At 40.7% G+C, this 25740-nt stretch overlaps 2 protein-coding genes across 12 annotated transcripts in view; one reads left to right on the forward strand and one right to left on the reverse strand.

Annotated features, from left to right (window-relative positions):
• KCTD19 (potassium channel tetramerization domain containing 19) overlaps positions 1-6150 on the reverse strand; it is a 21173-nt gene extending 15023 nt beyond the window's left edge. Inside the window, exons 1-2 of one of the 8 annotated variants that reach the window (XM_075576650.1) lie at positions 6061-6150; positions 1219-1518 (exon numbers count right to left, since the gene is read on the reverse strand). In XM_075576650.1, coding sequence (XP_075432765.1) covers positions 1219-1518; positions 6061-6069 — 309 coding nt within the window. In that variant the 5' untranslated portion in view covers positions 6070-6150. Of the gene's footprint in view, positions 1-1218; positions 1519-4754; positions 5617-5650; positions 5775-6008 lie in introns of those variants that run through there. The other 7 variants (XM_075576651.1, XM_075576649.1, XM_075576653.1 and 4 more) reach the window with 7 other exon arrangements.
• LRRC36 (leucine rich repeat containing 36) lies at positions 5944-22922 on the forward strand. 4 transcript variants are annotated; one of them, XM_075576661.1, is made up of 15 exons: positions 5945-6558; positions 8438-8565; positions 9008-9200; positions 10793-10892; positions 12399-12481; positions 12809-12885; positions 13587-13629; positions 14219-14668; positions 14833-15152; positions 15652-15808; positions 16070-16224; positions 17291-17414; positions 18098-18203; positions 19021-19187; positions 22682-22922. In XM_075576661.1, exons 1-15 carry the CDS (start codon positions 6480-6482, stop codon positions 22705-22707), a joined length of 2208 nt encoding a protein of 735 aa, XP_075432776.1. In that variant the 5' UTR covers positions 5945-6479; the 3' UTR covers positions 22708-22922. The 4 variants fall into 4 exon arrangements, with proteins under 4 accessions (XP_075432777.1, XP_075432778.1, XP_075432776.1 ...); XM_075576662.1 differs by having other exon boundaries at positions 5944-6558; positions 14318-14668; positions 19021-22922; XM_075576660.1 differs by having other exon boundaries at positions 19021-22922.
• The last annotated feature ends 2818 nt before the right edge of the window (positions 22923-25740 follow it).

A 25740-nucleotide genomic window follows, 5' to 3' on the forward strand; every position in this document is an offset into this window, starting at 1 on the left:
ATATCCCTGCTACAGCACAGGTGGCGCAGTCGAAGACTGAGCCACTGATTGAGTCACCTGTGCTGAAGCAGGGATATTCACTAGACAATCAGTAGACTCTCAATGTAATTTTTTTAAGTGATTTTAAATTTTGTGAGCGGGTGGGGGGTGAGGGAGAGCGCCGGGTGAGGGAGTGGCCTATGTGTGGTGAGAGCCGTGGGGAGCGCTCTCGGGGATGGTCAGCTGGGGGAGCGGCCTATGTGAGGGGAGAGCCGCAAAGAGAGTGTGGGGGAGGGGTGGTGTGTGTGTGTGTTGGCCCGTCACTCCGCCTCAGGCCAATGAGAGGTGTGCGGGGGCGGGCGGGCCGGCCAAGGGAGCAATCTCATTGGCCTGGACAAGGTCCAATGGGATTGCCGCTAGGGACACAGGGAGACACATACAGACATAGAAATATATGACGCTTTCACAAATATATAGTAAGAAGATGTAAGAATGAAGCAGTGCAATAATACACTGTAATATACTCTTATCTAATATTATATTATCCCTTTATTGTCCTAAAATGTTTGCAAACTACTATAAAGTGCTTAGAAATCCTTAAAGAAAAAATCATGGTTGTCTATAAAATTGTAGTAAGGAAGACAAAGCCCAAGGCTACCAGGAAATATGGAAAAAACAAAAACCACCTTTTGACGAATCTCTTGATGAATGGCACAGTTTGCATGTAACAGGACCACAGAACTTCCAATATGTGGAAAAGAGAGGAGGCAAAGATACTGCAAACATGTTTGTATACAACAGGTAAAATAGGTTCCACATATTGGAAGTTCTGTGTATCCGGTTACATCTAAACTATGCCACTGATCAAGCGTTTCATCGAGTTTTATCTATATACAGTATGCCTGTGATGATCTTCTAGCATGTGAGTGGGAAACCTCCTATATTTATATTTTTTCACCTTTTTTCTGGATTCTCCGCATTATATTGTTTTTTTTATTTTCATATCCCATAGTAGCCTTGCTCTTTGTCTTCCTTACTACAATTCCGGTTTGATGCCTGGAAAACATCATCCTTACTCAGTGTTGCATCTCTACCAGAGGTCATAAATATTTGTTTTATATTTTTCACTTAGCACTTTTATTTTAATACACACATTCACTAAAAATCACTGTATGACCTTTGATTTTAGGTCTACCTCTTTTTGCGCTTGTTGTCTTCTGCACTAGTCTATACAATTACCTGTATTAATGGTTTCAGCTGTAAACCTAGTGCCTGCTCATACAAGAGTTCAAGATCTGACCAACTAGAGAAGGATAACTTGGATGTGTGCAGGAAATAATGGACGTGTCTGAAGATGAATCCATCCCTGTCAAAGAATAGCTTTGCGTTATCAGACTCGGGTAAGGCAGATGCCTCTTGCCACAATAATGATTCCTGGAATTGAGCGAGCTTCACTTTGGGAACGGAGAAGAGCCACCCACCCACGTTGAAATGGAACAGGTCCGCATCTATAAATTCAACTGCATAATCTGCGTCTTCCTGTATAAAAACAGCGCGATCCTATGTTAGTGCTCCGTGTAATTCATGCACACAGTAATGCACAAAGGGCCACATTCGCACCTGTCACTTCTAGTGTATGTACAACACTGTTTTAGCGCACAGGGAAGCTTCTTTATGGAAAACGTCAAGGAATGTATAAATTCATACATTGCATTATGATGCATGTCAGGTAACTAGGTTGTTGAATAAAATGAGGTTTATTCTGGCACACCAGCAGACAAAACAAAGATGTACAGAACAAGATACAATACCAACTGGGGGCCCGGGGAGTAGACTCAAGCCTCGCTAGGTGCAGGGGCCTGCTTCAAGAAGGCTTGCCATGTCTGCGTCTCTTTCAGGATATCAGAGTGCTGATCACACAGCAGAGCCTCTGACATGTATCTCCAGCTGGTCACGGCAAAGATCCAAACTCCTTCCAAGATAGTCTCTCTGAGGGAATCTCCACACTCGTTTTCAGAGTGTCTCTCCCTCTCTAAGCTTGCTGATCTGACCAGCAGTGTTTCTTATATACCCCTTGGTGGCTATCCTTTAACATTGAGCATGGGTAGCCAGCTAAGAGAAACAGTGCCTGGGGCTCAGACCTGGTAATTGATTTTATTAACTAGTGCCCTAACTTTGTTCTGAATACACATTTCTCTGCAGGAACCTCAGCTGATTAAATCACTGAGTCCCCTCCATAGAAATGCTCACATGCAAATCACATTACAAGTCTGCTATCTTAGAAATGAGAATCCAATTTACACTTTACAGGGCTGACACCCAAATCACATCAAATGTTGATTCACTAAACTGGGGGATTGCATTTACAGGGAATAAAGTGCATGGGCTAACATGCATTGTGCATTATACATTCCCTGTTCTCCCCCAGATATTAAAGTACATTTGGCCAAAATAAACCTTACATAGGTGGCCAAGTTGCATGGATTTAGGGGTAGCTAGTTGGGCTTCATCCTAGTTTTGTGATGCCAGCTACCCCTACCACCACACTTACCCTTTATACCTCCAGCTTTTTTTGACCATTTGTTTGTACTTTGTCAGCCCTTTTGTGCACCAGCTTTTGAGCCTTGTGGAACACTTTTTTGCTCGAGTGCATACCTGACTCTTGGGCTATTACATAGGCAAGGCATTGTGCAATTTGGTTTCCCATCTTTGGGACTACACTCACTTTATATCTGTGTTCTTTGCTAACAAGGGTGGTCCTAACTTGAGGGTCTTAAGGGAAGTACCACAGGCCCCCCTGGTCTGTGAGAGCAGGCCAGAAGGGGCTAAGCCCCCAAAACTTTGCCCCCTTGATTTCCATTGTTTTTTCTTCTTCCCCCTCAACTTCCCCCTTTGGTCATTTGTTCTTTGGTGTAGTATTCTCCATTTGCACACTGCTCTGTTTTGGACTGATTCATGTTCATAATTGTGTTCACACAAACTGCTGTTTTATCTCTATCTGCGTATTTTTGTAAACATATACTGTGCCTACACTATTCATTAATGTTTTTTTATTATGATTTTGCAGTTAAGTAAAGAATTCTTTGGTATATCCATCTGACACTTATCATTTACCTTTGAGTGCTGGGAACTAAGTTGGATTTTAGTGTGGATACTTTTGAGGGTTTTATTTTATTATTTATTTTTATTTTCACTGCACCACCGTTGCTCTTTTATATAGATTTATTCTTTTTTTTTTTAGAGTGCTGCCTATATCCTATACTTTCTATTCATAATAGCCATACTGTGAAAATAATACATATTGTTACCCTATATAATGAAAGATCTGTGCTGCGTCAAATACATTTTTTGGTTGATACATAGCAACTTAATTCTGCACCAACACTATCAAGGGTCTTTTTAGGGTTTATGCCAAGTTGAATTTAGCAGAAGACTGATGCACTTTTGCTATGTTTTGTGGCACACAGAAAATTTAATTTTGAGTACATACTATTTATATCTACACACCTAGTACATCCATTTCTTTGCATCAAACAAAATTTTAAAAAATAATTTTTTATGCTGCTGGAGAAATTTGAGCCTAGTACATAGTACAGTGTATTTTCTTCCTCTAAAATAGTTTATAAATAAATTCTCTCGGAAGGCAGAAAAATATAAGTAGGTCATGACTAGCTGTAGACAGCTTGACAAGCTTGATGAAATCCTACAAACTATGTTTACTTGTATGTATACCTTTATTTATACAGCGCCATCCATGTAAATTGACCTTTACAGCAGTAATAAACATGACAATAGGAATAAGCACTTTATACATAAATGTAGACATTAGGAAGGAGTCCCAGCCCCAAATAGCTTACAATCTAAATACAAATGAATAAAAGTGTTCACAAATCACATTTTTAGAGCACCCTTTAAGTTATTGCAGTTTTGCACATTTACCATCTTTTGCAACTGTAAAATCAAAGCAAAAAATATCCCATGGGACATTTTTCTTTGATAAATCTTGTGCATTTATTTTCCAACCAGGAGACTATCGTACACTACTTCTCTTATTTGGCGCAGTGTAAATAACTGCAGACCCTTCTATTTTTTTCCAAAATGGATCAAAGCAATCAGCTGAGAAACTCCAATAAATTATCCAATAAATTATAGCATAAAACCTACATCTATGTATCGATGTTTTTACCGCCATTTGGGTATGTTTCTCTCCAAGGGATTAAACAATTCACACCACCCAGGGGGTGTTCCCCTGCTAGGGACTAAATCAAGTGTTCTTTTTATTTAGGAACCCTTTCATCTTATTGTTAAATTCTTAGCAACCCCAATCCTCTAATAGCGTGCCTGAGATCAGATGCATTGAAAGGAACCCCAGCCCTCTCTAAGAGAACTTGTGAGATCAGATGCATTGTAAATTATTCTATATTTGGTACAATTTTGCAAATTACCGGAACATTGCAGGGAACCCTTTAGGGATGCCCTTTTCTGAAAAACACTGCATTGAAGTCTGACGGTTAATGCCAAAAATCAAGTTGTTTGCCTACAAATCATTGAGAGTTCAGACTGTTGTGGGAGTTTAAACCCTCACACAAAACAGTCTGAACTCAATGATTTGTAGGCAAACAACTTGATTTTTGGCATCAGCTGTCAGACTTCAAAGCAGCCTCATAGAAGTACTTTTTAATCAAATGCAACTGTTGAATCCCGAACCCTCAAATACTATTAGTGTCTAAACATAGTCGGGTGATGTCTCTGCCATGTATAAAGCAGTCTCATACCATAGTTGGGTGATGTCTCTTTGCGAGGAATTAAGCAGTCTCGCATCACAATTGGGTGGTGTCTCTTTTCACAGAATTAAGCCAGTGGTTTCCAACCTTTTTTTGGTTTGTGAAATTCTAATAAGGAACCCCCAACCCTCTCTAATAGTGCGTCTGAGATCAGACGCATTGTAAGGAACCCCAACTCTCTAATAGCAAGTCTGAGATCTGATGCATTGTAAGGAACCCCGACCCTCTCTAATAGTACGTCTGAGATCTGATGCATTGTAAATTCTTCTGTATTTAGTAAAATTTTCAAATTACCTGAAAATTGCATGGAACCCTTTAGGGACACCCAGGGAAACCATGGGTTCCTAGGAACCCTGGTTGAAAACCACTGAATTAAGCAGTCTCACACCATAGTGGGGTGGTGTCTCTTTGCTAGGAAGCAAGCAGTCTCACACCATAGTGGGGTGGTGTCTCTTTGCTAGGAAGCAAGCAGTCTCACACCATAGTGGGGTGGTGTCTCTTTGCTATGAATTAAGGCTGCGGCCACACTAGCGCGGAGCGTGCTTATGCTTGAGAGCGGTGACGTCACCAGCTCTCCAAGCACAAGTGCCGGGTTTCCTGGCTATTTTGCAAGCACGCGCAGGGGGGCATTGGTGGCATGTTAAGCGCGCTTCAAACGCACTTTTTTTGTCTCCCCAAGCTTGGGAGAGCGTGCGTATCCGTGCGCGCACCGCAGGGATGGGACAATTTAAATTGCCGAAACTAAACTCGGCAACCGCCGCACGCTCAGCGCTAGTGTGGCCGCAGCCTAAGCAGTCTCACACCATACTGAGGTGGGGAGAAGTCTCATTTGCCACACAGTCTCACACCATACTGAGCTCTCTATTGGGAATTTAACAGTCTCACACCATATTAAGGGCTGCAGGCGCTGTGCTGGGGGGTGCTCGCGTCGCTCCCTCTCCTGTACTCCCCCTGCTGGATGACTGTGTCCGTTACACCTGCTAGTGACGGTTACGTGCCCCGCCTCCCCCCGTCTCGTGCCCCGCCTCCCCCCGCCTCCCCCCGTCTCGTGCCCCGCCTCCCCCCGTCTCGTGCCCCGCCTCCCCCCGTCTCGTGCCCCGCCTCCCCCCGTCTCGTGCCCCGCCTCCCCCCGTCTCGTGCCCCGCCTCCCCCCGTCTCGTGCCCCGCCTCCCCCCGTCTCGTGCCCCGCCACACATACTACCCCCAACAGCCAGGCTCGTGTCCAAAGCCAGTTTCCGTTCTCACCCTTCCCCACTCCAACCTGGTCATTATTAAGGGACGGCCGGCGCTACCTTGCCTCAGCCATTACTATTATCACGATGGTTATCTCATTCGCCCCAGGTCTCGCGCACTCAGTCCTGTTCCGGCCCCCTTTGTCGCACCCGCCTATCCTCCCCCCCCCATTTTGCCCGCCTTCTCTCGCGCTTGTAGAACGAGGAGCCGTTGGAGAGCGCGCGCACATACCCCTCGTCCCCTCCTTTTAGCTAAACAAGTCCGTTGGCCCCGCCCCCATTTCAAGAGGACTCCGCCCCATAATCCACTGGCTCCACCCACCCTCCTGTCACCCCCTTGTTCACTCTCTTTCCCTGTCCGTAATCCCCCCCCTCCGCCATCACCCCCCTGCACTCACCCCGGAACCAGTGTTCCCGATGCCTTTGTTTCCCCGCGTTGCCGGGGGACTGTTTACCTCGCCGCACTCGGCGCGCAGCTGTTTGAATGGGAATGGCGCTCAGGCAGCTGCACTTGGATGAGCTCTGGGTGTGCGGGAGAGCCGGGGTACCGCCGGGCAGCGAAGGTAACCGGGGGGGGGGGGGGGGGACAGGCCGAGAAAGCACCACGGAGTTGGCCTACCATGAGATATTATCAGCCTACATGAGTATAAGATCACGTAGGGCAGGGGGGTTACGATCATGGGACTTGCATAAAGTCCCATAAGCAAATGGCAGCATCCTACATTATTTGGGTTCCCCTCTCCCTAAATATCACCCTCTAATACTGCGGTTCCCAACCTTTGTTAGGCCTTGGCCAGGGTGACGCGGGGCGGGTGCGCTCGCGCTGGCCGCGATGAAACACATTGCTGCAATGTGTGTCGAGCGCAGCGCTTACCTGCTTGGCGAGACAACCGAATGTGATTTTGCTGCTCCCTGATGCATCACGTGAGTGGCTCGAACAATGAGGGCGAACCAGCTCCGTGATGTGAAAGCCGTGCCCCCCCCCCCCTGTGACACGCCACCTCGACCGCGCAACTGGCTGGCCATGAAACGCCCAGCGCCTGACGTCACGGCGCTTGAGTGCCAGCGACCGCTCTCACACCGCGCGCCCCCTGCTAGAAAATATTAGTTCTGCAAACCCCTAATTAATAAATCTTATTGCCTACTCATCAGACTTTTGCTAACAAAACTGTTTGACTGACTGGTCGCCGGCAACATAGTGGAGGATGACACACAAGTTAACCCTTTGAAAGGGTCTGTGGGATCAGAGTGAGCCACTCCGGCACTCGCAATCAAGTGACCCCCCCCCTTATCAGAGTGAGCCCCTCCGGCACTTGCAATCAAGTGACACCCCCACCCCCCCTTCGATCACGTGATCACCCCGTCACCGAGGACGAAACGGAAGAGGAGTTATCATCCTCCATCCGTTCCTCATCAGTGTACCAAAGAGTCAGGGTACCATATCACACACCAATGTTATGACGTTACCATACTTCCACCTTTTAGTAATGTGATATACAAAGGATTTAGGACCGGTCATCAGCCCTCAATCCCTTACTAAAGTAGTTGGTTTACCATAGGTAAATATTTTGAATTGTAGTAGTTAATATCTTTAAATAATATGAAGCAACAAAGTAGTTGAGTTCTCATCGCTTACTATTTCTTACCTTCTGTGTTTCTGTAATTATAGTGCATTTTCGGCTTCATTATACAATCCAGAGCTTCTTTGCACTGCGATTTTTAAATTGTGGTTTATAATTTCACCATATGTTTACTGCTATTCAGTTGCTCAAGACTTTGGCATGTCTGTATTATTCGGTTTTGCAGGTTCTATATTCACGCTGTCAGTATTGTAATGTCATTGATATATATTTTGTGTTTTGCAATTTAGAGTTTTGTTAAATGGATGTGCATTAACCGAATAACATCAGCTGCTGTGACTTTACATAGTACAATACATATTCTAAAATATAAAATCCATTCAAAGAGTAAAATAAAATGAGTATTTTATTTGTTTAATAATACCTAAAAAATGTAAAAAGAAAAAAATATCAAGTGATGGGGAAGATCAAAGCCTTTAAATAAATTCTACTCATTCTTTTCTGAAGTGTTCCATAATCAAATATTAAAAGAAGGAAGTGTCTACAGCCAGATAATGCATTGCTGTTCTGTGGTTTGTACCAAAACTGAAAAGATTGAGACCTCTCCAGTAACAAAACATTGCTGTGTTGAAAGTTATTATTTACAATATTTGATACCAGAATGCAAAACATATTCGGTAAATAACATACCAGAGTTGTATATTTACTTGGAAAATGTCATTATTAAAGTACAGGCATAGTTACATGGTACTTAACCTTAGAATTTTGTCACAATATTTATTGTTATTATAAAGTACAGAAGGACCTGCAGGCTATTGCAGAAGATAACGTTCTTTTTTCCTTTGTTTTTGTTTTTTTTTAGATACTGTCGAGGCACTTACATTGCAAGGAACATATAGCGAGAAAATCCTTACCTTGGGAGATGCCTTTAAAAATTTTAAAAGCCTGCGATCATTAGATCTGTCTAGAAATTTAATAATTAGTTTAGAGGTAAGTCTCAACTCAGGGAGTACCATAAAATGTATCTCATATTTCAATGGCTGCAACTTATAGTTCAAAAGAATTGCATTCATAGTAATAAAAACAAATAACACTTTTCTGCTTGGCAACCTATGGGCAGAATTTAGGAAGCCTCCTATAGGAAGTCAGGCTGAGGTCATATCAGATTTTATTCAGATAGATTTGCACATTTAGTAATCTGTTTCCAAGAAACCCAGTAAGTAGCAGATATGGGATATAGCAATTTCCATTGTGCAAAAGGAAAAAATACTTGACAGCTTGAGTCAAATTGGTAAGTAAGTGGCAATGCAGCTAGAAACTCATAGAGTTATGCGTTGCAGGCCCCCCTGGCAGCAACAGGTTAAACATACAATACTGCTTTTGCCTTTTTGCTACAAGATAATTATATTTATTTTTGTATTTGCTTAAACAGGGCATTGAGTATTTGCATGCACTTCAGTTCCTGAACCTCTATTACAATAACATTGCATCTTTAGAGGAGATTAAACATCTGTGCCATCTTCCGCAACTTAAAGGCCTCGATTTACGCCTGAATCCCTTGACCAGAAAGGAGGCGGATTACCGTCTCTTTGTCATTCACACCTTGGAAATATTAGAAACACTTGGTGAGTCCTATCTTTGTTGGCTACAAGACATGTGATTTGTTCCCACTGCTCTGTGTTTTGGGGAGCTTGCCCTATGTATAATGGTATTAATATATAATGCCAACAATGTACACAGCGCTTTACAAAATTACAATACACGGTAACTAAATTACAAACAATGGAAATGCAACAGGTTAATGACAACATAAGGGAAAGGGAGACCTTGCCCCAAAGAGCTTACAATCTAATATGTGCGCCCAACCACTTCACGAGGTGTAATTACAATTGTTTTTGGATAAGTCTCCCATGTAAATGAAAAACTGTTTGCATGTTACGTAGTTACATAGTAGATGAGGTTGAAAAAGACATACGTCCATCAAGTTCAACCTATGCTACTTTTAGACGACAGATACTTTATCCTATATCTGTACTTACAGTATATTGATCCAAAGGACGGCAAACAAAAAACCCAAGGGACATATCATCCAATGATATCTCATAAGGGGAAAATAAATTCCTTCCTGACAACAAATATTGGCAATCCGATTACTCCCTGGATCAACATCCTTCCCATGTTTACTTACTTGGTATATCCCTGTATACCTTTCCTTTCTAAAAGGATGTCCAACTTTTTTGAAGATATCTATTGTATCTGCCATCCCAGTCTCCATGGGTAATTAATTCCACATTTTAACTGCCCTTACTGTAAAGAACCCTTTCCTTTGTTGCTGGTGAAATCTTCTTTCCTCCAACCCTAAGGGATGACCCCATGTTGTTTTTACTGCTGTGGGGATGAAACGTTATTTTGAAAGCTCCTTGTACTGTCCCCGAATATATGTGTATAGTTATCATATCCCCTCTTAGACACCTCTTTTCTAATGTAAAGAAATCTAATTTAGCTAGCCTCTCCTCATAAATCAGATTATCCACCCCCTTTATTAATTTGGTGACTCTTCTCTGCACTCTCTCTAGTTCCATAATGTCTTTTCTATGGAGTGGTACCCAGAATTGTACTCCATATTCAAGGTGTGGTCTTACTAATGCTTTATAAAGAGGCATAATTAAGTTTACTTTCCTAACTATGTTTGCAGCAATTCTGATGGGTAAGAGCTATGACTTTAATACATCTTATACATTCTGTGTTAAGTAGGACTGCTAGTGTATACTCTTCCATGCCAGAGAATTCTCTGCAGCTCTGAATGTATTTGCAACTACACTGAAACAACGGTGTGATGAGTTATGGTGACAAAGACCCTCTACCATAAGAAGCACTTTGAGAAGCACTTTGCAGATGCATTGTTTGGCATTGCAGCAGTGAAGTTGATACTATTGATTAACATCAATCCTAATGAGTAGGCGTGAGAGGATCTTGGCCGTTCCCTGCCCAGGTTTCTTTTGTGTTGGTGCAAAAAGCTGTTGCCATGATACCTCTAAGAGTCTGTTTGGCATAGGCTTTGACTTTAGCCAACTGTCAGCTGGGCCCAGGATTCCAGCAATGCACGATCTGCTGAGTTGAATTTGGGAAAAACTTTTATTTACTGTATTTCTTTTTATAAATATAATCATAAAACTTTGCACTCCAAATATGTCAACCACTCTTTCAATGTTTGTAGACGACCGAACAGTGAGGGAAAGTGAGAGGAACGCAGCAAAGCTTCATTTCAGCTTGAAAGACTACGACGATCAACAGCAGCGTGAAAGAGAAGGCAAAAGGTAAGAAATGACCAATGGAGGTTTCTTTTGTAACTCATGCATTGATGTTACTGATGATATTGAATATGTTACAGGAATATTTTAAGGATTTGCTGAAAATGTAGAAAATAGATATCTTCACCTTTTTATTGGTGTGCATTTGATAAATGTCTGATTATCTTGAAGGATGGAATTATTATTCCATCCTATATTTGTGTTGCGATGCTCTTCTGATATAAAGATGCATTTTAGTTGCTAACAAAAAAAATACAAGTCAAATTTGCATAAAAGTAGTAACTGGTATGAAGCAAATACATTTGTCACTGTTATTTTATGTAATATTAGACTTTTTTTCCCCTCTTACTTTGTGGGGATTTTTTTTATTTGTGGCTCATTTTTATTTATTTTTTTATTAACTCTAAATCTTGGTGGAAAAGATGAGTTTCCTATCATTGTGATAAGACTTGCGATGGACAATAAAAAACTAGATAAAAAGATTTTATTTTCAGAGGGAGAGCTTTTAAACCTGGGAAAACACATTGCTGTCGCCTCTGGGCACCTAACTTTATTTAGAACATAAGGTTTTTATTTCGCCATCTTTAAAGATGTAGTGCTACTTATAATACATTGAATAATTCAGATAGTGAGGGCACGGATGTATATCCCCACATGTTTTCTTTTGTAATTTTATAACTTATTTGTATTATGTCTTGTATGTTATTCTTACAAAAATGGTCCGTGCTCTAGGAATAAAAATAAAATACAATGAAGTTGCCCAGTCTTTCATCATTAGAAATGCAGATGCACTGTTATTTTTTCAGCCCAGAAATCAATCTGCCTTTTAGTTTCAGGCTTGGGCTTTTTGAATGTAAAATACACTTCATAATACAGTATCTGTATATTGAAGCCTGACGTCTTTGGGAACTGGATTTTAATATGGTGATTTGTATCCAGGCCGGAACAGATTTCTGAAGTGGCATCACGTTTTTAAATGCGTATCACATCTTACTCAGCACTTTTAGCTACATTGACATGTAAATGATTTAAATTCTGATATCAATGGCCCAAACCGCTCTAGAGTTCTCGTGATAAACAGTTTTTACGTATTCCCAGTGCCAACCTAAAACATAAAGGTTATACGTGTCCTCCATTTTCCTTGCCAAATCAAAGAGCCCTGTAATGGCAGCCGTGAAAGAAGCAACCGGTAACATATTGCTGGGTCAAAGCCTTCCTCATAAAACTGGTGAATTTAGAACTGTGAATACAAACCCTTGTATGAGTAAAAGATATCCAAAGCTGCAATTGTGAAAAATGTTATCACATACGTGAGCAAGGACTGTAAAAGACAGAATGTGTGCTTGTTGATTACCAATTTTTATCGGTTTTCATTTCACAACATAAAAAGACAAATTGTATGTGGTTAGACTCGTCCTACATTTTCAGGTCCGATACGATTAGCACTAATTGGATGTTCAGACCAGCAAAGATTCATGCCTTTCTAAATTATACTTTTTTTCTTTCTTCTAGAGACAACCTAACAAAAGGTGATTCATTTGACGAAAGGACATCAGCTAAATCTCATTTGGACCTTTGTATAAGTAGTACAACAGGTAAGATGGTTTGGGGGGGAGGGTGATGAAGTGCAGAATAGACACCTTCACAGTTTAGAGGGGCCAGGAACACTTAAACAAAATATGTTTCTAATCCTAAAAAATCATTAAATGGTTTTGAAACCTTTTACATTGTAATCCATTACAGCAATGTTATTTTAGCCCAAGGTTTTAATTTTACCGGAGGGTCAACAATGAATTATCGGTTCTGTAAGAATTGATTAAACTCCACCATTTGATAAAAGGCAGAATTGCAGGGGATTATCTCGTCTTTATTTGATATTTCTAAACCTAGGATATTGATGTGCCTTTATAATTTGTTTACAGAATTGGGCAGTAAGACCGAGCTGAACTTTGAACTCGGGGATTATTTGAAGAGCTCTTCCTCTGCTTCTAAAACTATGGTCAGTGCACACTAAATATATACCATTACATCTCTAAATGAAGTACTGAACCATACTGCTCAAAGGAAACCTGATATGATCCGTTATTTACACAGCAGAAGTGATATATGCACAGTGTATTTTCTCTTATCGTGCCATTTGACTATAACCTATAATTATAAAATAATAAAATATAACAATGGAAATTCTACCTGCCGTTCTCTTGCCCCAACCCCCCATTTTTCTCTGTATCCTCGTTTTCTGTTTCATATGCTGCAGTTATAAAAAAAAAAAAACACTCTACTAAAAATCTCTGGGTTACACCATGTTGGGAGGTTATATAAATCCTGCACAGGTCCTCTGACCTTCAGTAAATATTGAATGATAGAACTAAGCAGAACCCAAGATTACTGGGAAGCTGCTCTTATTAGTTCAAGGTTGTCTATGTTGGGGTTTGAGGTAGAGGAGGACAAATGACAATGGGATTGGGGTATGGGGGGGGTGTCAACAGCACCATTTTTTTTTTGTAGGGTGGGGTTATTATTCCCAAGTAAAATGGTTGGATAGCAGTATTCACTACTGCTGCATGTTTATTTTCAGAGGAGGATCCTAAACCTGAAACCAGTTTCTCAATCTCCATGATATACAAAACTCTGAAGGAAATATCTAGGAGTTTATTTAAAAGATTTGTCTGATGGATGTTTTTCTATTTTGTTTTGCAGTCCCAAGAGACCCAGCCACAGGGCCAGAGCGACTTTGAAGATGGTATAATTATACTTTATATGTTATTGTAAATGTACATGTAGTTGTAACCATGTAGCTATTTCCAGGAAAAGAACGGACAAAATAGACCATATCCCATTCTGCTTCTTTTCCTGTTTGTTTGCAGCGGGAAGAGATCAAAGTGTGAGAGACGCTAACACAGAAGAATTGGAAAGGAGAATGTGATTGGAAGTGTGCAGAAGTTAGAGGGGGATATTCCGATTTTTAGTTAAATTTTCTATGCCAGAGAGGGCTGTAAGGCATTACTGTTCTCTCAGGCACTGAAAGGAAATTGGAACATAATCCAATGTTATCAAATTAATTCATTTTTGAAGTGTTTTGTATCCATCTTTCTCCTTTCTCTTTTAAATCCTTGTACTTCTGATACTTTTAGTTTGTTTAAAGATTCCCTAAAGCAATTTTTTAAAATTAAAGTAACATCTTTGTTTTGCACAGTGCTATAAACACAGAACATATTAACCTATTTTGCATGGGCCAGCAATAGTTTTTAGATAAATGTCCTGAGTACTTAGAGCTAAATTTTCTTCTGACCATTTCTTTCTGGGTCCTCTTGGTATAACTGTTTCTGCAGAGTATCGGCCGTTACCATCACCAGCGCGTTCATCCCTCCGTTCTCCAGGGAAAAGTCCCACTGTACGCTCTAAAGAAGGTTTCCGTGTCACCTTCGCAGACAGCAGCCCTCCCGAGTTCTCTCCAAAGGACAGTTTTGCTAAGCCCACTGTCTCCGAGAGCAACGACAGAGTCTTCTCCGCCAGGAAGCTGTTCTACGACAACCCAGATAAACACGGAGCACTGTTTCTGCAGGGACCTAAAGACAGCAGTGCGTACAGCTTCACAAATTCCTACCTCACATCGACTCCTCTAAAAAAGGAAAGGGGCGGGAGTGGCGAGAGCAAAACGGATGCGTTCAGCGTACGAGATGAAATTGGGCAGCGATCAGAAGATGTAAAGGACCAACTAAAGCCATTTTACACCGAGGAAGATAAGTCTAGCAATGAGAGATTATTAAAACTCAGTTCAGGTACATGACTTTCTTTGTGACGCTACAAATTCTGATTTATAGAGCTACTTCAATGGTCCCATACGTTTGTTTTTGTATGGTAGTGGAAAGTGACAGGTCAGCCAGTATGTAAAAATACCATATTTGTTTAGCACTTCTTACTGTGGATGTGTTTGTCTCTCCAGATCTGTACATCACCACTCATCTCAATAATGACCCCCCCTCGTCTTCACATTCTCTGGCTGCTTTGAGAAAAGGATTTAGCGATGTCTCAAAGTCCTACGTCCTTCCATCTAAGCCCTTGGGACCGAAGTCGCCGCTATCCCCAACAAAAATGGGGGACACCCCCGAATTCCCCAGAGACTACAAGACAGCCTGGAGTCCTGATAAAGGCTTCAGTTTAACCTTAGAAACCATGTCCACGTCGAAAAGTGGAATGAAAAGACCCAGCAGTCTGAATTCTTTGCTGTCTTCTAAACCAGTTTACGTGCACAAAGATAAAAATGTAAGTAAAATGCTATAACCTGAGAGCTTGGTGCAGGTGTAAAGTAGTTTCTTTTAGATCTCTAGAAAATTAACACCTGCTAGAAATAGTATGGACAGTTCGTGTGCTGCAATATTTAAGATGACTCTTCATGTTGCTCAAATAAAGCCTATCTAAAGTTCGGTAAGCTTACTTCAATATACAGTACATGGCCATTTTAAACTTCATAGTTTCCGTTGTTGCAAATTTTGCAGGATTCTATGTGCAAAACCAGCAGAAAACTATAGCAACACATCTTTTGAACCCATCCTCCCTTTCTTATTCCATCCCATCACAGAGGGATGTGCAGACATCCTTAGAGATATGTATGTGTAAGCTTGTCATGTATAGATCTCGCATGGCAACAAGGTACTGCAGCAATTTGGTTAAGGTCAAATTATCAGGTCTCTAGTGGTATCCAAATGGTGTATAAAAATATAACTCGCGCTCATTAGTCTCTTCTTATTTTGTACCTCCACAGACTGGCGATTTGCTGAGTGGTAATGGATTAAAGGAACATGAGAGCCACGTAAGTTCAGATGTGGTTTCCATTACAAATGTCCTGCAGCAGCTGATGGACCTGGTAGATCGTTACTGGAATGGCTCAGGGTCCCTGCTTCTTAACCAGAGATTCCTATGTAAGTTACTTTTTTTAAATTTTATTAGCTAAACCATTGCCAGTGCTATCCACTGCCATGTTTTAATTCCTGTACCCAAGAAAATAAAGATATTTTATTGAATAATTATAATAGACTACTCTTCTACATTTCCAAAATAAAACTATTGGTAATACACCGGCAACATTGCCCAATTTATGTGTTAATTACCTTACTGGAATTCCTGTTATGGACGTCGAGACGTAATTAAAGCATGTTGTGCCCATTTCATGTTGCTGTTAGTGCCAGCACAAGAATTACTCTCCAGGCTTATGACTGCAAACCACCACTCAGTGCTTCAGACATCACAAGTGGAGAATAGTCTTCTATTAAGTAACAGGAACAAGTCGGCAGAATCCAAAACCGCCCATGGACATTCAGAGGAATCTAACAATATGGTATGTCTTTTATTCCACAATGTTATTCTTCACATGGAGAGCTCAAACAACCAGCACATAAATAAAACTAGCATTGCATAACTATTACAAGTTGTGAAGTGATGGCCTATAGTTAGCAAAATTTTCTAGTGACCAACTACTTGTTTTACATTATTAGACATCAGGAGGAGGGGGAAATCGATTTGTTGATGGAAGAGTGGACTAGAGTTCATTGAGTTTAATGATTATTGTTTATTTGTACAGTGCGGTACTATGGGGTACAAATAAATGGAAATGAGTGTTGCATACCAAATAAAAAGGACAGACATGCACAAACAGATACAGATTGTAATGAGGGTGCAGTATACCTCAGTAAGGTCCAGCTACACAGCTGATTCCCATTAAGGTTAGGGGAAGTTAGATAACATGGAGATTCGTCCACCCAAGCAGCTCATCTAAATAGGGTTTGATTATGTTATACAATGATGCACATTCATCCGAGCGAGAGAACAAATATTCCTCAGTATTTACCCATTCAGACTGAATGCACAATGGCATTTGTTTTAAGCTTTTACAATGATTTTGTTTCCACCACAAATGCTTTTTCCTAAAGATGTGTTATTAGGCAGAGTTTGTTGATATGGGTATTTTAAAGCACATGTATTGTAAATATTTTACTTTTAAACGGTCTTTCCATGGTAGGTAAAATACTTTAGGTAAACATTGTAGAAACGTTCCAATCTACTTGTCAATCAAAAGTATTCCTCTATTGGTATTCATTTGTAAAGTAATTACGTTGCCAAACAGATATAGGAAAGATCAATACATGTGGTAAGCATGAATTGCAGAGAATCGGGGGGGCAGGGTAATGTCATTATTCCAATAACAATAAGTAAAATTTTCACGAAGGGTGATTGAAACTTTCAAATGACGACAATTGTTTTCCCTCTGTGGCGTTTCATGATTTCATTTTACCCTGTATAGATATTTTAGGAAAAGTGATGGCAGCATTTTTACGTTTCTGAGCTTCACTTTCCTCCTCCTCTTGTCGTGCCAGTCTCTTCATGGAGTCTCATTTACTTTTTAGGAAGCCCTGAAGCTAAAATTATTTAAGGTACTGGAGGAAAACAGTTTGCTACAGTCCAGAATCCATAACATAGAAGATAATACAAAGTGTAAAGAAGCAGTAGAAAGTTGGCCTTCATCTCAAGGTACGTATCACTCCAGAGATGAAGGGATTCAATTGTCCACGTTGGAAGTTTTAAAAACCCCATCAAACTAAATCAGTTTAATTGGATGATTGATGGATTTTGTCATCACAGGAAAATACCTTTTAGCAGCAGCAACAGATTTGAAACTGGACTTTTTTTTTTTTTTTTTTTTTTTTTTTTTTAACAAAATGAAAAATTGCCCTTTTTCCATTGTTTAAAATATCTGAACCAATGCAATCAGATTTCACCTAATTAGAAGGCAGATACGGACCACTTGGTCACCTAGTTTGCCCATTTCCCTTAAGTGGTGATTCACATTGTTCCCAGGGACAGTAAGCATCATCATAAGAGCAACCGGAACAAAGCATGAGAATTGCTTTATTGCACTGTAGGAAGCTATTTGTGATCTTCTACCAAATTAAGAAGTATAACATTCTCTTTTAAGCAATGTACAGGAGACTTTTGATTTTAGTAACAAAAATGAATGGATTGCATTGTGACCTAAAGAATGAATTAACATGTTTTTGACAGTTTTATGGCCATGCCATGTACTGCAGATCTCTGACCGCATAGAAGTTATAAATCATGACTAAAGTTGGATTTTTAAGCAAGTGGAAAAAGGTTTGGTATGAACACAGCAGTGGGAAACACCCCATGCATTCCCTCATATCCTTCTCGTTCAGATGAACTGTGGCAGAAGTATCAGAAGCTAAGCCTTCAGGTAGAATCACTAGAGCAGCAGCTAAAGCAGTCCCACAAGCTGCAGGACACCCTACACGATAGTCAAAGGTAAGTGCACTATTAATGATGAGTGGCGTAACGTCCCTAGGCTTTACGGATCATGGTACTTGAGTTTGGTTGTATTGAGACCACCATTCACTCTTCAATGTTGGTGAAATCAGTGTGTTTTGGAAGGTTCTGCTATTGAACATCTTAGAATGTGTGGTCCTTTTCCACGGGCCACTACGGGTGGCATTAAGTATTTCAGGCAAAGAAATACCAACATATACATTTATGGCAAAAAAGGACTATTTGGACCCAACGCCAGAGATTTTTTTTCCTGACACTTCCGTGGAAAAAAAAAAACTTTAGACCCCATTTGTTTTGTGACTTTTATTCCGTTTATATCTTGTAACAGAGGCAGCAGTCTGTGAAAAAAAACCAGTTCATACACTACTGTATCAAAAGTGTATTTAAAAATAATCTTTTAAGCACACAACTTTATTTTATTCAGTTTTGCTATATTTACGCGTTGAGGGCATGTCGGTGGAGAGGTTAATTTATCAGAATTAAACATGTCTGCTGTGTCCATAAGCATAATGGTAAAACACAGTGTGACCGTAAGATGGTATAATATAAAGGGGAATTTTAGAAAAGTAAAGTTCTATTAATAGTTATTCAGTTAACTGGTTTTAGACTGGTATTTTACTGACTAAGATATGTATTGTTCAGTGAAGACACATTATGGGCCATATTTACTAATCCGCTTTCTGTGACAGAATGATTCTTATGGCAGAAGACTGTTTAGTAAATATGGCACAATATGCTTTTGCCTGGAACATTCCTACACAACGTGACTTTGCGTTTTATTTTCTATGTCACGCAGGTCATTAGTGTGCACTAATGAATATCTTCTGCAGCAGCTCAATACAGTCTCCCCGTCCCACATCACCAAAGCACCTCCTGCTCCAACCGAAAAGAGGAACACAATGGAGAAATACTTTTACTCTGAACCCAGCGAAACCTCCTCTCTCTCATCTGCTTACAGCTCTGGTCAGTACAGAAATCCAGAGAGGCTGAGCACATGCCCATTGTGAATAAAGAACGTGCTTATTCATTTCTTTATCTGTTTAAATTGCATATGGTGTAGATGCAAAAGCCATAGCCCGGTCATTAAATTCCTGAGCTGCTGCCGGGTGTGCAGAGCAGCTCAGTGGATACATCACTTGAGTTAAACAAAATAATACATTTGTTTCCTTCTATATAGAAGCAGTTTCCAGGTTGGCCAAGTGTGTTATGAGACCAAAGGGTTTATCCATTAAACTTCAATATGTGTGCTGAGCATTGTAAGCTTGTTGAACTGAGGGGGTGTGTCATAGGAAATGATTGACCAAATAACACATTTAAAGCAGCAATGCCCTCCAGAACCCTATGACAGGGGTAGTCAAACTTGGTCTTCAAGAACCGCCAACAGGTCCGGTTCCAAAGATAATTCCGGCTTCCGCACATTTGGTTGTCAAAATGACTGAGCCACTGATTAAGCAACCTGTGCTGAAGCTGGGATAGCCTTAACCTGGCCTCTTGGTGGTTCTTGGGGACGGAGTATGGCCACCCCACCTATATTGTTTAGTATCTCGCCTCCAAGCATGTCCTGCTCTTTAACACAAACTTTTTATTTTTTTAAATCAGAATTTTCTTAATCCCTAGCGTTTTAGACTCTACTGCGCCCTTCATTTTAACCTTCCGGACACTAATATTCCAAACACTTTTATATCTCCTGAACGGAGCTTCAGATTTAAAATATATAACTGCATTGAAAATGGCTTCTCTTAAAGCAAGTAAAAAAATGAATGCAAAGAAAATGGCGATCTGCATAGGACACGCTGCGTTAAATGTCTGCATGGACACGCTGCGTTAAATGTCTGCATGGACACGCTGCGTTAAATGTCTGCATAGGACACGCTGCGTTAAATGTCTGCATGGACACGCTGCGTTAAATGTCTGCATGGACACGCTGCGTTAAATGTCTGCATGGACACGCTGCGTTAAATGTCTGCATAGGACACGCTGCGTTAAATTTCTGCATGGACACGCTGCAAATGGCCCGAACAACTTTTTTTTTTAAGCTCAACATTTCATTCTGTACAATTTTTTTATATTTATACACAGATCTGTACACTGCATTTTAATACTGAATAATTATAGAAATAGATGTATATTGTTTTTTATTTTTTACCTTTTTGTACCCATGTACCAGCCACATGTTGCACAGCCAGCAACGGTCCTCGCACTGATGAGACCCACAAGGTTGAAAAAGCCGTCTGTGAGTAGGGTTACTGGCTCTGCACTTCTTTAACCCAGGCTTTGCTGAAAAGCTGTGTAATACAGCAGGCATAAGCTTATAGTGGTCCAGGTTAAAATGGATAAGTAGTAAAGCGTTACTCACAGTGTGCTCATTTGCATATAATTACCCAGAATCCCTCACTGCAGTGGAAAGATTATTGCTTGGCAAACAATGGGGATAGACAGGGTTGAGGACCAATCTGAGATGTGAATGTGCTATTTTTATATACTTTGTTGTATAAATTATTTGCTTCTATTCAACGGGCGTCCCGCCTCATATATAAAATGCACAAGTGTTCTGTTATATATGCTACAAATTGTTTGAAAAAAAATAAAATAAAGTTTTAAGTGGTAATCCGCTTCCCCTTAGAACCTAGGGGTTCTCAACGCCAGTCTTCAAGACCTCCCAACAGGTCAGGTTTTAAGAATATCCCTGCTTCAGCACAGGTGGCTCAGTCAAAGACAGCCACCTGTGTTGAAGCAAGGATATCCCGAAAAGCCCCACCCAACGGGTCAGGTTAAGGGCTGGAGATGAGAACCTCTGCCCTAAATGAAAATCAGCGCCAGTCTCCTAAACATGTAGCACATTCCCCATGCTGGATATGAAGTTGAGAAATCGGGATTATCTGTGCTTATTGAGTAGTAGGCAGAACCAGTGTGCGAGTTGTACTCACAGCACGTGAGATTGCTGCTATACAGATTTAGATAGTGTTTTTGGTGCCACTGCTATGTGCGGTCACATGACCGCACTAGTTGCAGCACAGAAGGATTAACACTGCGGGAGGTCTCTTTCAGAAGCATGGATCCCCCCCCCCCCCCCAGCTCCATTGCGGCACACTGTGCCCGATACCACGGACTTTTGCTTGTTTGTCCGCAGCACTGAGGACAGTAAATCTCACATCTGCAGCTCATCCTTACCAGCATTCCTTTCAATGGAATGGTAACACTTCAGGGATTAAAGATCCTGTAGGTACATAGGGTGCACTAGAAACATTGCACTTTCTGTTCCATACATACTATGCAGTGAAGCAGGATTCTCCATGAATTCAGCACCAAATTAATAGGGCTAACATTTTCTCCAACTTCACAGCACATTGAATAGGAGGGGCCTGTGTTTCTCTATACAGGGAAAGACAACACTTTATTTAAGACGGTTTTAAAATGTTACATTTATGTCTACTACACTAGTTGTTATACATTTTTTTTTTTTCAATTAAATTGATATCATTTTGGTTTCCGGAATCTGCAGGAGGCCATTAGATTTGTGATGTTATTGATGATCCAGGAAAGCTAAAATGCTCTGAGATGTATTAGTAATTGTTCTGACTCTTGCAAGAGCGGTTAGTAATTTAATTTCCGTGTCAATGACCTCACAAATAAGATAATACTGATCTTTCTTTTTAGTGTAAATGTAATTTTGGATGTGGGTGTAACACAGACACACAGACACACAGACACACAGACACACAGACACACAGACACACAGACACACAGACACACAGACACACAGACACACAGACACACAGACACACAGACACACAGACACACAGACACACAGACACACAGACACACAGACACACAGACACACAGACACACAGACACACAGACACACAGACACACAGACACACAGACACACACCCTTAGTGTGTATTTTACATTTGTTATAACGTTCCTTTAGTGGAGCAATCTACACACTTGGCAGCTAAACTAAAAGTTGACAAGAAATATAACAGTTTGCCATTTTGGAAACTGGTCACACCACAACAAATAAATCTGATGGCTTCCATACGTCCAACGCCCCTATTCAATATGCCGTGAGTCTGGTTCCCAGTCCTAGAGGAGAGATCCGCTCCATTCTAATGTTATGAAGATCTGTCTCATTCATAAGTCACTCTCAAGGGGGTTATTTATTAAATTGTGATAGTGCAATCTGGGAATTATCACTAGGAAACACCAATTGAATTCAATCCAATAGGCATTTCCACCCAATAATGCTCCGATCCATACTATCGCAGTTCAATGAATTTGTTATGGTAAATAAAACATGAAGAACTTCACAAGAAAACGTCCCATTGAATAGAACGAGTTTTGTATAATGTTAATATGGAATGTTGTTTTTAGCCTGTTTGCCATATTTATTTTCTGTCTGAACTTACAAGTGCCAGCTGCTCCTAATCAAAACAACTGTGCCGTTTTATCTCTAGATAAGAGAGGGAGACAGGACCAATAGGAAAACCCGTGTTTCGCTAACTGTCCATTTTCCGTTGCATGGAAAGATTAGAATAAAGCGTTTCCAGTAAATCGGGTTTATACATTGAGCAGAAAAATGAGATGTGAAGAAAAGCTATTTTTGTACAGCTTTTATTCAAAAGTTTGATTTTATTTTTTTTATGGAAATGTATTTTTAATAGCCTGAATCTATTAAATAAATACTATACTACGTAACTGGATCTTATTTTTGTTCATGTTTCTGTACTGGAGCAGCATTAGCTGGTCAACCAGTTCAACAAATGGCGTGACCCTGTTACTCACAGCCAGATCCTATTCCATAGCCATTCAGAGGAGACTGAGACGGAGTCAACATTTCTTGGCCTGGATTAAGAAGTTAAATCAAGCATTGCGGTCCAAAACAAAAAACAAAGCAGTAACTACATCCAGCCACATTTTCGGCCTTGACATGTGAGCATGTGGATTGCAGTTTATTTGTTTGCCTGCCTCTCCTCTGCTTACACGGGCAGGGAGCGTATTGGGCACAGCAGAGAGAAGCAGGCAGTTGTGCATAGGGACTATATGCCGTACAGATGCAACAACACATGATGCATGATTATTTGCACACTGCATGTAAAATTGTCATGGTTGCCATAGGAGAGATGCATTTATCTACCAGAAAGTGAGTGCCTGGTCTTAATTTGACATGTGCTGTCCCACTTACACACATTGAAGTTGCAGTAATCTGAGTCACATCATGTAACATCATTTTGTTTTTAAGCTCTACAAATGCAGTCTTGACAACCTAACCAACAACAAATCAGAGAAACATAGAATTTGACGGCAGATAAGAACCATTTGGCCATCTAGTCCGCTCATTTCCCACTCTGCCGTAAAACCTCAGACCCGATAGCCTTATATCTATCCCAAGCATGTTTGATTCCCCTTACTGTATTAGCCCCTACCACCTCTGTTGGGAGGCCATTCCACGTATCGCCCACCTTTTCTGTGACGTAATCCCTCACATTTCCCCTTAGCCTGCCAACCTCTACCCTCAGAGAATGACCTTGTTCTGGCACGCCTTTCACAATTTTTGTAGGTTTTTTTGCACAATCTACAGCCACCTCCAGTCCTCAAGGGCCACTAATAGGTCAGGTTTTAAGGATATCCCTGCTTCAGCACAGGTAGCTGTGATTCCCTGTGCTGAAGCAGGATATCCTGAAAACCTGACCTATTAGTGGCCCTTGAGGACTGGAGGTGGCTATCCTAGCTGTAGATCATGCACAATCTCCAATTATTAAATGTCCTGTATATAGTCTCCAGAATTGGACAGTCTAGGTGAGGTCTCATCAATAAGCTATAAAAGTGGCACCACCGCACACTTTCTGCTCCGAATACCAATCCCTATACAACCGTAGCACCCTCTTGGCTTTCTGACTTTTAAGTCTGCTAAAATAAGGACTTCAAAAATAAACAAACACAGTCCTGTGCTCAAGGGAGTAAAGCAATGCTCCATAGAGCTGTAGATATAACAATATAGTAATTGTAGGTCGGGACTTCAGGTCATATAGTAATCCTTCAAAATGAGACACCCATCCAGGACATACATAATATGGGGGCAATTATATTAGGCTTTAAACAAACATGTTTAAAAAAAGAAAAAACAATCCTCCGACGCGTTTCACACTGCTGGGGTGCTTTCTCAGAGTATATACTCACCCCTCTGAAATAAGGACTCCCAGGTTTCTTTCCTTCACAGAATGTGACAGCAATATCCCAAATTTGGCTCAAAGTTAACACATGCAATTCACAATTTCAGCTGCTCACACTTGAATAGTGTCTGGAAATATTTCTATGGCAGACACTTAACTTCCGGTCCACAAATTGACAATGCCATCTTTATATTTAGGACTGGCACACAGCTAGGTCCCTTATGTCTGCCATCCTGTAATTGTGTGCAATCACATCACCCTCGTGTACAGGGTTTTTTTTTTTTTTTCCCCCTCCAACTGCTATAACATTTATAGAAAAAGCACATTCTGTGGTAGTTACTGCTAGCACTTTAATAGACTCAGGCAGGTTTTATCTTACCCTGACAGGTATGAAAAGGTTAAATTGAGTTTGGAAAGAGACTCTGAAGCATGCCTCCTTGTAGTGGTAAAATGGAGAAAAGTATTTGGTATATACATCCCATGTTTGCTTCTTTTAAGTTGAGATTTGTCAACAATATTTCTAAAAATTGCAAAAAGCTTCAACCTTGGGACTTAAAATAAATTAAAAAAAGAAAGCTCCAGTATAACACTTTATTGGATCCCTGCTTAAAGGGATGTATGAAGTATTTATGTAACATAGCAAGATATGAGCAGTGAAGCATTAAAAACAGAAATTGACAGGTGGGAGGAAAAAAAAAAAAAAAAAAAGTACTGTACCATCAGTCATGCAATTAGACGGGTTTTGTGCGCGCACCCCAAGGACGGCACGTCAGACGTCCTTTATTTAGCAGCTTCATCCCTCACATGTTCAACAGTGTGCGACCTGACTGGCAGGGTGGACGCTTCACACTGGTGTTGTAATGGAGAGACTCATCACTCCCTTGTTTAGCAGTTATCGTTTGGCAGTGCAATACTCTTATAGGCTTCATCTTCTATGAAAATGGAATTATGCAATATTGGTGTTTTGCACGTTTGAGTAAGTTGCTCTGTGCCACAGTGGCGTGCCTGTGTTATCACCAGGAAGTTGCATTGGTAGAATACATGGATCGTACAGTGCACTGCTTCTAATGGCGTTCAGACATATAAAAGTCGCGTTCGCCCATATTTACAAAGCGATGGCCCATTTACTAAGCACTGCTCTAAGCATGTCATACTTCATATTGGGAAGTCATTTAAAATTGTGTGAATTTATTTTACACCGGAATTAGTAAAGCTCTTACGGTAATACTGTTTATTGGCATTCTGCAAAAAAAATAAAGAAATATCAGAGGCTAAATTGTCAATTCTCATTTTGCAAAGTGTCTGGTCAGGCAACATCAATCAGAACGACAACGTACAACAAA

This window comes from Ascaphus truei, chromosome 19 (genome assembly GCF_040206685.1).
Source record: "Ascaphus truei isolate aAscTru1 chromosome 19, aAscTru1.hap1, whole genome shotgun sequence".
NCBI lineage: Eukaryota > Metazoa > Chordata > Amphibia > Anura > Ascaphidae > Ascaphus > Ascaphus truei.